The sequence below is a fragment of the Physeter macrocephalus genome, chromosome 5 (genome assembly GCF_002837175.3).
Source record: "Physeter macrocephalus isolate SW-GA chromosome 5, ASM283717v5, whole genome shotgun sequence".
Lineage (NCBI taxonomy): Eukaryota > Metazoa > Chordata > Mammalia > Artiodactyla > Physeteridae > Physeter > Physeter macrocephalus.
This window is the reverse complement of record NC_041218.1, coordinates 45,338,160-45,350,039: the sequence shown is the minus strand read 5'-3', so window position 1 is coordinate 45,350,039 and position 11,880 is coordinate 45,338,160. Positions and strand designations below refer to the sequence as shown.

Below are 11,880 nucleotides of genomic sequence, written 5' to 3'. Positions count from 1 at the left end.
GTTAAATGCCAATGAACTATTTTACTCTTTTTATATGAAACATACAAATTTCGGAGGGTGATGGTGGCAGTGGTGCCTCTTACTACCTTATGTAAAACACTTGAACATTTTTGTCAATATTGCCATCATCTGTTTAATATTCCCAGTATATTTTCTCAGTCTGTTTATTTAAAATTGTATGGAATGATATAATAAGCAATAAAATCTGAATTACACATACACACAAAGAAAGTAATAGTTCAATTTTTAAAAATAAGTTTCTGTATTTTGGCAGGAACACAAATAGAATTTTTGACATTCATTATATTAGATGATTAATGATATTTCTTTTGATATAAAGTCCTCTTATTTAGGGTTTAATATTCCATATATTCTAATGAGTACACTTTTCCCAAATAAAAATAATTAAGAAATTTTGAAATTTTTCATGCCTATGTTTTAATTTCTGAAGACAATAAAGAAAAGAGATTAAATATTTAGTAGACCATTTCCAGGAAAAAAAAAACATTGACATATTTTACAGTGGTATCCCCTAGGAGGTTCAGTGGATTAAGGGTAAAATAAGTTCCTTTGCATACCACTAAACAGCTGGCACTCTCCCACAGAGAGAAGAATATTTTCAACATGGAAAATATATGATACAACATGTGCTTAGTATTGGGAAAATATCTACTTTCAAATACATATATTAATGTTTGTATTTCAGTGTTTTTCCTCTAAAAATAATGTTACTGGTACAATGAAAAATAACAGGGAAAAGGAATCACAATAAAAATGAAAGGGGAGATGACTCTGCGGGGTGGGCCCACAGGCTGCAGGGTGGACAGCGGATGCAGGGACGCGGTTTGAGCTCCCACTCCCCCGTGGCGTCGTTGCCGCCATGACGGGGCTAGTGCTGCTCTACTCCGGGGTCTTCGTGGCCTTCAGGTCCTGCCTGCTCATCATGGGAATCTGCTACACCAGTTTTGACTTGGGCTCCCGCTTTGATGTGGCATGGTTCCTGACAGAGACTTCCCCCATCATGTGGTCAAACCTGGGCATTGGCCTAGCTATCTCCCTGTCTGTGGTTGGGGCAGCATGGGGCATCTATGTCACTGGCTCTTCCATCGCTGGGGAAGGGGTGAAGGCCCCCAGGATTAAGACCAAGAACCTGATCAGCATCATCTTCTGTGAGGCTGTGGCCATCTACGGCATCATGGCGATTGTCATTAGCAACATGGCTGAGCCTTGCAGTGCTACTGACCCCAAGGCCATTGGCCATCAAAACTACCATGCAGGCTACTCCATGTTTGGGGCTGGCCTCACAGTGGGCCTGTCTGACCTCTTCTGTGGAGTCTGTGTGGGCATCGTGGGCAGTGGAGCCACCTTGGCTGATGTGCAGAACCCCAGCCTCTTTGTAAAGATTCTCATTGTGGAGATCTTTGGCAGCGCCATTGGCCTCTTTGGGGTCATCATTGCAATCCTTCAGACCTCCAGAGTGAAGATGGGTGATTAGATGATCTGTGTGTGGGTGGAGCCACCCCCCCACTCTTATTTATTTGTGGTTTTCCCAGGACAGCTGGAGCTGTGCCCCTTAGGCTTTCAGGGGATTTGGTGTTCAGGGCCCTCCCCGCATTCACTTCTGCTGCCTGTGGACTTGGAGGCACTGCCTGGCTGGACCCTCAGTGTGGCGAGTGGGCTGCTGATGACTGTGCAGCTTTGCACCCGTGTCCCACCTCTACCTCCAGCCCATCTTCCCAGTGTTTGTGAAATAAACGTGGTATTTGTCTGGGTCGAAAAAAGTGAAAGGGAAATGTGTTACAATTCAGAAGCTTTAATTTTCAACAAATCATTAGCCTAATATATCTTCCTCTTGTTGGAATTTTTATTCTTACTGTTGCTCATACTGTCCTCTTTCTGCTCAGTGGTTTTTTGGTTCATTTTTAATTTGTTGTGGCCTCATCTATCTCTACACAGCCAGACCTGAGAACTGATTCCAGGGAGCCTCGATGCTGAGTCACAGTGGAACACACGTTTGCAGTTAGCTCTTGCACACTTGCCCTTGGGTGTCAGGCCCTTGTGAACCACAAGGCCATATTCCTGGGACCAGAGGTTTGCCCACACTATGCAATTGACGAGGAGGTTTGAACGGTGGTTACAGTCCCTGCTGTCCTTGTGGATCCAGCAGTCAAGAAATCCAGGTGTCTCCCATACCGTGGAGCAGTATCCAGGCCTGGTCTGTGGTTCTTGTTGACTAGTGGGCTCCAGAGTCATTTAACGTGACTCTAATAGTCTTTTATAGCTTTCTTTATCTCTGGTATAATAAGATATTCTAGGTTCCTTTGTACATTTCTTCTTTTTTTTTTGCAATTGAAGTTATTCTTTTTTTAATTTAATTTTTATTTTATATTGGAGTATAGTTGATTTACAATGTTGTGTTAGTTTCAGGTGTACAGAAAAGTGATTCAGTTATACATATACATATTTCCATTCTTTTTCAGATTCTTTTCCCATATAGGTTATTACAGAATACTGAGTAAAGTTCCCTGTGCTATACAGCAGGTCCTTGTTGATTTATCTATTTTATTTATAGTAGAGTGTATATGTTAATCCCAAACTCCTAATTTATCCCTCTCCCCTCCCACCTTTCCCCTTTGGTAACCATAAGTTTGTTTTTGAAGTCTGTAGGTCTGTTTTTGTTTTGTAAATAAGTTCCTTTGTATCATTTGTTTAGATTCCACATATAAGTGATATCATATGATATTTGTCTTTCTCTGTCTGACCGACTTCACTTAGTATGATAATCTCTAGGTTGCTGCAAATGGCATTATTTCTTTTTTATGGCTGAGTAATACTCCAGTGTGTGTGTGTGTGTGTGTGTGTGTGTGTGTATCACATCTTGTTTATCCATTCCTGTGGCTATTGTTAATAGTGCTGCAGTGAAACATTGGGGTGCATGTATCTTTTGTAATTATGGTTTACTCCAGATATGTGCCCAGGAAAGGGATTGCTGGATCATATGCTAGTTCTATTTTTAGTCTTTTAAGGAACCCCTATGCTGTTCTCCATAGTGGTTGTACCAACTTACATTCCCACCAACAGTGTAGGAGGGTTCCCTTTTCTCTACACCCTCTCCAGCATTTATTGCTTGTAGACTTTTTGATGATGGCCATTCTGAACGGTGTGACGTGATACCTCACTGTAGTTTTGATTTGCATTTCTCTAATAATTAGGGATGTTGAGCATCTTGCCGTGATTTTGGCCATCTGTATGTCTTCTTTGGAGAAATGTCTATTTAGATCTTCTGTCCATTTTTTTGATTGGGTTTTTTTTTGATATTGAGCTGTTTGTATATTTTGGAGATTAATCCCTTGTTGGTTGCATTGTTTGCAAATGTTCTCTCCCATTCTGAGGATTGTCTTTTCATTTTATTTATAGTTTCCTTTGCTGTGCAGAAGCTTTTAAGTTTAATTAGGTCCCATTTGTTCATTTTTGTTTTTATTTTCATTATTCTAGGAAGTGGATCCAAAAAGATATTGCTGCAATTTATGTCAAAGAGTGCCCTTGTTTTCCTCTAAGAGCTTTAAATAGTATTCCGTCTTACATTTAAGTCTTTAATCCATTTTGAGTTTATTTTTGTGTGTGGTGTTAGAGAATGTTCTAATTTCATTCTTTTACATGTAGCTCTTCAGTTTTCCCAGCACCACTTATTGAAGTGATTGTCTTTTCTCCGTTGTATATTCTTGCCTCCTTTGTCATAGATTGACCGTAGGTACATGAGTTTATTTCTGGGCTTTCTGTCCTATCCCATTGAACTATATTTCTCTTTTTGTGACAGTACCATACTGTTTTTATTACTGTAGCTTTGTAGTATAGTCTGAAGCCAGGGAACCTGATACCTCCAGTTCTGTTTTTCTTTCTTAGGATTGCTTTGGCTATTCAGGGTCTTTTGTGATTCCATACAAATTAAAAATTTTTTGTTCTAGTGAAAAATGCCATTGGTATTTGATAAGGATTGTATTGAATCTAGATTACCTTGGGTAGTATAGTCATTTTGACAGTATTGATTCTTCCAATCCAAGAACATGGTATATCTTTCCATCTGTTTGTGTCATCTTCAGTTGCTTTTATCAGCATCTCATTGTTTTCGAGTACAGGTTTTTTGCCTCCTTAGGTAGTTTTATTCCTAAGTATTTTATTCTTTGTGATGGTAAATGGGATTGTTTCCTTAATTTCTTTTTCTTATCTTTCATTGTTAGTGTAGAGAAATGCAAGAGGGACTTCCCTGGTGGTCCAGCAGTTAAGACTGTGCTCCCAATGCAGGGGGCCTGGGTTCCATCCCTGGTCAGGGAACTAGATCCTGCATGCTGCAACTAAAAGAGCCCACATGCCGCAACTAAAAGAGCCCACACGCTGCAATGAAGATCCCGTGTCCTACAACTAAGACCTGGTGCAGCCAAATAAATAAATGTTAAAAAAAAAAAAAAAGAAATGCAAGAGATTTCTGTGTATTAATTTTGTATCCTGCAACTTTACCAAATTCATTGATGAGCTCTAGTAGTTTTCTGGTAGCATCTTTAGGATTTTCTGTGTATCGTATCTTGTCATCTGCAAACAGTGACAGTTTTACTAATTCTTTTCCAATTTGTATTCCTTTTCTTTCTTTTTCTTCTCCGATTGCCATGGCTAGGACTTCCAGAACTATGTTGAATAAGAGTGGCAAGAATGGACATCCTGGTCTTGCTCCTGATTTAGAGGAAATGCTTTCAACTTTTCACCATTGGGAGTATGATGTTAGCTGTGGGCTTGTCATATATGACCTTTATTATGTTGAGGTAGGTTCCCTCTATGCCCACTTTCTGGAGAGTTTTTATAAATTGGTGTTGAATTTTATCAAAAGCTTGTTCTGCATCTATTGAGATGATCATATGTTTTTTATTCTTCAATTTGTTAATGTGTGAAAGACGTCACGTTTAGTCACCTTGGAGCCCACTGCCTGGTCCCATTATTTTGCCCCATCCCTATTCCCGAGCACCCTTTGATCTCTCATTTCTGGAAACAGTAAGCCCGTTCATCTATTGTAGAGTAACCCGTGACTCAATATTACCATAGTGTGATGTCATTTTGTGCTATTTTGAACAATTAAAAGACTTTTTTTGAAAAAAAAAAAACAAATTTGTATCACACTGAATGATATGCAGATATTAAAAAGCCTTTGCATCCCTGGGATAAATCCCACTTGATCATGCTGTATGATCCTTTTAATGTGTTGTTGGATTCTGTTTGCTAGTATTTTGTTGAGGATTTTTGTATCTATGTTCATTGGCATATAATTTTCTTTTTTGGTGGTATCTTTGTCTCATTTTGTAATCAGGGTGATGGTGGCCTCATAGAATGAGTTTGGGAGTGTTCCTTCCTCTGCAGTTTTTTAGAATAGTTTCAGAAGGATAGGTGTTAACTCTTCTCTAAATGTTTGATAGAATTCGTCTGTGAAGCCATCTGGTCTTGGACTTTTGTTTGTTGTAGGTTTTTAAATCAGTTTCAATTTCAGTACTTGTGATTAGTCTATTCATATTTTCTATTTCTTCCTGGTTCAGGTTTGGAAGGTTATACATTTCTAAGAATTTGTCTATTTCCTCTAGGTTGTCCATTTCACTGGCATATTGTTGCTTGTAGTAAGTAGTTTCTTATGATCCTTTGTATATCTGTGGTGTCAATTGTATCTTCTTTATTTTTAATTTTATTGATTTCAGATCTCTCCCTTTTTTCTTGATGCCTCTGTCTAAAGGTTTATCAATTTTGTTTATCTTTTCAAAGAACCAGCTTTTCGTTTATTGATGTTTTCTATATTTTTCTTTGTCTCTATTTCATTTATTTCTGCTCTGATCTTTATGATTTCTTTCTACTAACTTTTGGTTTTGTTTGTTCTTTCTCTAGTTGCTTTAGGTGTGATTTTAGGTTGTTAATTTGAGATGTTTCTTGTTTCCTGAGGTAAGATTGTATTGCTATAAAATTCCCTCTGAGGACTGCCCTTGCTGCATCCCATAGGTGTTGGTTCACTGTGTTTTCATTTTCATTTGTCTCTAGGTGTTTTCTGATTACCTCTTTTATTTCTTCTGTGATCCATTGGTTGATTAGTAACATATTGTTTAGCCTCCATGTGTTTGCGTTTTTTACAGTTTTATTCTTGTAATTGATTTCTAATCTCATAGTGCATAGTGGTAGGAAAAGGTGCTTGATATGATTTCAATTTTTGTAAATTTACCGAGTCTTGCTTTGTGGTGCAGCATGTGATCTGTCCTGGAGAATGTTCCATGTGCACTTGAGAAAAATGTGTATTCTGCTGCTTTGGGATGGAATGTTCTATAATTATCAATTAAGTCCATCTGGTCTAATGTGTCATTTAAGGCCTGTGTTTCCTTAGTGATTTTCTGTCTGGATGATCTGTCCATTGATGAAAGTGGGGTGTTAAAGTCCCCCACTGTTATTGTGTTACTGTTGATTTTTTCCTTTTATGGCTGTTAGCATTTGCCTTATATCTTGATGTTCTCCTATGTTGGGTGCATATATATATATATGTATATATATTTTTTAATTAGTTAATTTATTTTTGGCTGCATTGGGTCTTCATTGCTGCACCCAGGCTTTTCTCTAGTTGCGGCGAGCGGGGGCTACTCTTCGTTGCAGTGTGCGGGCTTCTCATTGCAGTGGCTTCTTGTTGCAGAGCACGGGCTTTAGGCGCGTGGGCTTCAGTAGTTGTGGCACATGGGCTCAGTAGTTCTGGTGCACGGGCTTAGTTGCTCCGCAGCATGTGGAATCTTCCCAGACCAGGTCTCGAACCTGTGTCCCCTGCATTGGCAGGCGGACTCTCAACCACTGCGCCACCAGGGAAGTCCATTGGGTGCATATATGTTTACAATTGTTATATCTTCTTCTTGGATTGATCCCTTGATCATTATGGAGTGTCCTTCTTTGTCTCTTGTAATAATCTTTATTTTAAAGTCTATTTTGTCTGATATGGGTATTACTACTCCAGCTTTCTTTTGATTTCCATTTGCATGGAATACCTTTTTCCATCCCCTCACCTTGACTGTGTTTGTCCCAACATCTGAAATGGGTCTCTTGTAGACAGCAAGTATACAGGTCCTCTTTTTTTGTATCCATTCATCCAGTCTATGACTTGATTCGAGTATTTAATCTGTTACATTTAAGGTAATTATTGATATTATGTTCCCATTGCCATTTTGTTAATTGTTATGGATTTGTTTTTGTAGGTCTTTTTTCTTCCCTTCCTCTTTTGTTCTCTTCTCTTGTGATTTGATGGCTATCTTTAGTGTTGTGTTTGGATTGCTTTTTCTTTTGTGTGTGTGTGTGTATGTATTGTAGATTTTTGGTTTGTGGTTACCATGAGGCTTTGATATAGCAGTCTATATATATATAAGATTATGTTAAGTTGCTAGTCTCTTCATTTCAAATGCATCTCCAATATCCTGCATTTGTACTCTCCTTTTCTCACAGTTGCTGGTTTTGATATCATATTTGTGTGTGGATGATTTCCTACCTTGCTGTATGTTTGCCTTTACTGGTGAGCTTTCCCACTCATAATTTTCTTGTTTCTAGCTGTGGCCTTTCTTTTCCATCTAGAGAAGTTCCTTTAGCATTTGTTGCAAAGCTGGCCTGGTCATGCTGAATTCTCCTAGTTTTTGGTTGCCTGTAAAGCTTTTGACTTGTCCAACAACTCTGAACAAGAGCCTTGCTGGGTAGAATATTCTTGGTTATAGGTTTTTCTCTTTCTTCTCTTTAAATATGTCATGCCACTACCTTCTGACCTGCAGAGTTTCTGCTGAGAAATCAGCTGATAACCTCTTGGGGATTCCCTTATATGTTATTTGCTGCTTTTCTCTTGTTCCTTTTAATATTTTCTCTTTGTTTTTAATTTTTGTGAATTTGATTAATATGTGTCTTGATGTGTTCCTCCTTGGTTTTATCCTGTGTGGGGCTCTCTGCACTTCCTGGACTTGAGTGTTTCTTTTCCCATGTTAGGAAAGTTTTCAGCTACTATCTCTTCGAATATTTTCTCAGGCCTGTTTTCTCTCTCTTCTCCTTCTGGGACCCCTACAATGCAAACGTTGGTGCATTTGATGTTGTCCCAGAGATCTCTGAGACTGTCCTCATTTCTTTTCATTCTTTTTTCTTGTGTTCCACAGAGTGATTTCCACCAATCTGTCTTCCAGCTCACTTATTCGTTCTTCTGCCTCATTTATTCTGCTATTAACTCCTTGTGCATTTTTCATTTCGGTTATTGTATTGTTCATCTTTTTGTTATTTAAATCTTCTAGTTCTTTGTAAAACATTTCATGTATCTTCTTGGTCTGTGCCTCCATTCTTTTTCTGAGATCCTTGGTCATCTTTACTATCATTACTCTGAATTCTTTTTCAGGAAGATTGCCTATCTCCACTTCATTTAGTTGGTCTTTTGGAGTTTTATCTTGTTCCTTTGTCTGCAACATATTTCTCTGCCAACTCTTCTTGTCTAACTTTCTGTGTTTGTGGCCTCTGTTCCTCAGACTGCAGGACTGTAGCCCTTCTAGCATCTGGTGTCTGCCCCCTGGTGGGTGAGGTTGGTCCAGGGCCTGTGCAAGCGTCCTGGTGGGAGGGGCCAGTGGGAGGGACTCCCTGCCCACTGGTGCGTGGAGCTGAGTGTTCTGTCCCTCTTGTGGGTAGGGCCATGTCAAGGGATACATGTAGAGGCAGCTGTGGGATCAGGAATACTTTAGGCAGCCTGTCTGCTGATGGGTGGGGCTGTGTTCCCACCCAGTTTGTTGTTTGGCCTGAGGTGTCCCAGCACTGGAGACTGCAGGCTGTTGGATGGGGCCAGGTCTCATTACCAAACTGGTGACCTCCAGCAGAGCTCATGCCAATGAATATTCACTGGGGCCTCCACCACCAGTGTCCTTGCCCCCACCGTGTGCCACAGCTGACCTCTGCCTCCCCCAGGAGACCCTCCAAGACCCACAGGTAGGTCTGGCCCAAGCTCCCAGTACATGTGAAACCTTGTGTGTGTCCTCTAAGAGTGGAGTCTCTGTTTCCCCCAGTCCTGTGGAGCTCAGGCACTCAAGCCTTGCTGGCCTTCAAAGCCAGATGCTCTGGGGGCTCTTCCTCCTGATGCAAGACCCCCAGGCTGAGAAGCCTGACGTGGGGCTCAGAACTTGCCCTCTTGTGGGAGAACCTCTGTCTGCCATATAATTATTTTCCAGGTTGTGGGTCGCCCACTGGCAGGTATGGGATTTGATTATATCATGAAAGCGCCCCTCCTACCATCTCATTGTGGCTTCTTTGGATGTAGACTATCATTTTTGGTAGGTTCGAGTCTTTTTTGTTGATGGTTGTTCAGCAGTTAGTTGTAATTTTGGTGTTTTTCATGAGAGGAGGTGAGCTCAAGTCCTTCTACTCTGCCATCTTATCTCTAACAGCCTCCTTTGTACATTTCTTGTCTCACATCTGGAATTAGCCTTTTTTTTTTGTCAAGAATCTTTGTTTCCTTTAGTGGGAAGTAGTATTTCAAGACTACTATCCACGGGCTAGGATGCTCACTGCCATAGGATTGGTGATTGTTTTGAGGCCTGTTCAATAGAAAGAGAAAAATTTTTTTTTAATAAAATGTATTGTGAATTTGTATAGGGTTTTATTTATAAAACCCTGCAAACTCAGGGTTTTACTTATCCTCTTCTACTCTTCCTTTCTCCTCTGCAGGGAATTCTAGTCTAAGAAGATTCTAGTAATAACAGGTTAGATTATTACTCATTTGCTTTAACCACAGTACACACACAATAGTCTTAGAATACTCATACCAACACTACCACTAATAATGTGACTACAAAAAGTTAAAGGTTTTTTTTTCCTTTCTTTTTTTTCCTTAGGGTTTATTCCATTAGGGATGCACAAATTACTGTTTTAAGTTGATTGAAACTTCCTTTTTGTGGGGTTATGCCACCCCCATATACTAATTTAGATTCTTTTGCTTCATCTTAAAATCTTTAATTTTAATTTTGTTTTATAATTATGTAAAATATTTACATAATTCCAAAGTCAAATTTATAAAACAAGGTATGTTCAAAGAAGACTTCTATTTTTATCCCTCATAGTTCTTTTCCTTTCCCTCTAGTTAACCATTTTAAAATGTTCATATTTATCTTTTTACCTTAAACACATAGCAAATTTTATAAATAATGTACATTTTACTGTATATACACACTTTTCTCCACTTTGCCCTTTAATGATATATTCTGGAGATCTACTTTATGGATCTGACATTATTTAACCAATCCTGATTTAACCAATTGCTGATGGATTTTGTGTTGTTTCTGGTCTTTTTGCTATTACAAATACTGTTGTAAGGAATAACAGACCTGTGCATACATTTAAAAATATTTTTGCCGGTTTATCTTTGGGAGAGATCCCTAGATATAGGATTGTGATCAAAGGATTATTTTACGAGTATTGTCAAATCTCCCACAGCTACCATAATATTTTGCAGGACTATCAGGAATGTATGGGTGTGCTTGTTTCTCCACCAACAGTATTCAAACTTTTGGATTTTTGCCAATTTAATACATGATAGATAGTATCTCAGTGTTGGTTTTATTGTTTCTCTTAGCATATATTATATGGTTTATTTTTCACCTCAGAAGCTCAATTTCTTATAGAGGTCTTGGCCTTTTTATTTTTAAAAGCTCTTTAAAGATATTAGAGATACTAGCACTTGAAATTTTTTTTCCTGTTTTGTTGTCTTCTTACTTTGCCTATGGTGTCTTGCCTAGGTGTCTTACTCAATACCAAAGTTTTATTTTTTTTGTATGTGAAATTACATTTTGTCTTATTACTTATGGAATTTGAGCTATTATTAGGAAAGTTTTCCCTACTCCCTCATTATAGAGGAATTAATCCATGTTTCTTCTAGTACTTCTATGAATATATATATATATCACAAATGGTCCTTGGTTTTGTCAAATAATTTTTCTGTGTCTATTGAAATATGATTGTTCTCCTTTATTCTGTTAATATGTTATGTGATTTTCAGACGTTAAACCAACCTTTCATTCCTGAGATAAACCCCACTTGGTTAAATCCTTTTTATATTGTTGGAAAGTTTGTGGGGTTTTTTGTTGTTTGTTTTGGAAAGTTTGTGTTTTAAAATTTTATTTATTATTTTTGGCTGCACTACGTCTTCGTTGCTGTGTGCCGGCTTTCTCTAGTTGTGGTGAGCGGGGGCTACTCTTCGTTGCGGTGTGCAGGCTTCTCATTGTGGTGGCTTCTCTTGTTGTTGTGGCTTGCAGGCTTCAGTAGCTGTGGCTCGCAGGCTCAGTAGTTGTGGTGCACGGGCTTAGTTGCTCCGCGGCATGTCAGATCTTCCCAGACCAGCGACCGAACCTGTGTCCCCTGCATTGGCAGGTGGATTCTTAACCAGTGCGCCACCAGGGAAGCCCCGGAAAGTTTGTGGTTTTAATGCCAGCTCATTTGATGTTAATCTACTGACAAATCCTTTTCCATACTGTCAGATACTCCAATAATTACTACAATTCCGAAATAGTGGTCTGAATGATTTACTGTAATTCAAATTCCCCTTGTGACCTATGCATGCCTTTCTACAGGTTGTATTGCATGCCTACTATGTGCCAGGCATTATTAGATGTTGAGGATGCAGAAATAGGGTAGACACAAGCCCTTGCCCTCACAGCAGTGGTGAAAACAATTGATAAGTATAAGATAGTTTAACGAGTATTAGGTAATATGGGGTACAACTGAGATTTTTTTTTTCAAAAATTTTTTTAAATTATTTATTTATTTATTTGGCTGCATTGAGTCTTAGTTGTGGCTTGCAGGATTTTTTTTTTTTTTTTT

At 38.8% G+C, this 11,880-nt stretch overlaps 1 protein-coding gene across 1 annotated transcript; it reads left to right on the top strand.

Moving 5' to 3' along the window:
- The first annotated feature begins 485 nt into the window (after positions 1-485).
- On the top strand, positions 486-5,741 carry LOC102985837 (V-type proton ATPase 21 kDa proteolipid subunit c''-like). Its single transcript, XM_055084931.1, has one exon. The coding sequence runs from the start codon at positions 881-883 to the stop codon at positions 1,493-1,495; it is 615 nt and encodes a 204-aa protein (XP_054940906.1). The 5' UTR covers positions 486-880; the 3' UTR covers positions 1,496-5,741.
- The last annotated feature ends 6,139 nt before the right edge of the window (positions 5,742-11,880 follow it).

What these genes read in the sequence shown, in the direction of transcription:
- LOC102985837 (XM_055084931.1), top strand. Translation starts at nt 881, where the DNA reads ATGACGGGGCTAGTGCTGCTCTACTCCGGGGTCTTCGTGGCCTTCAGG.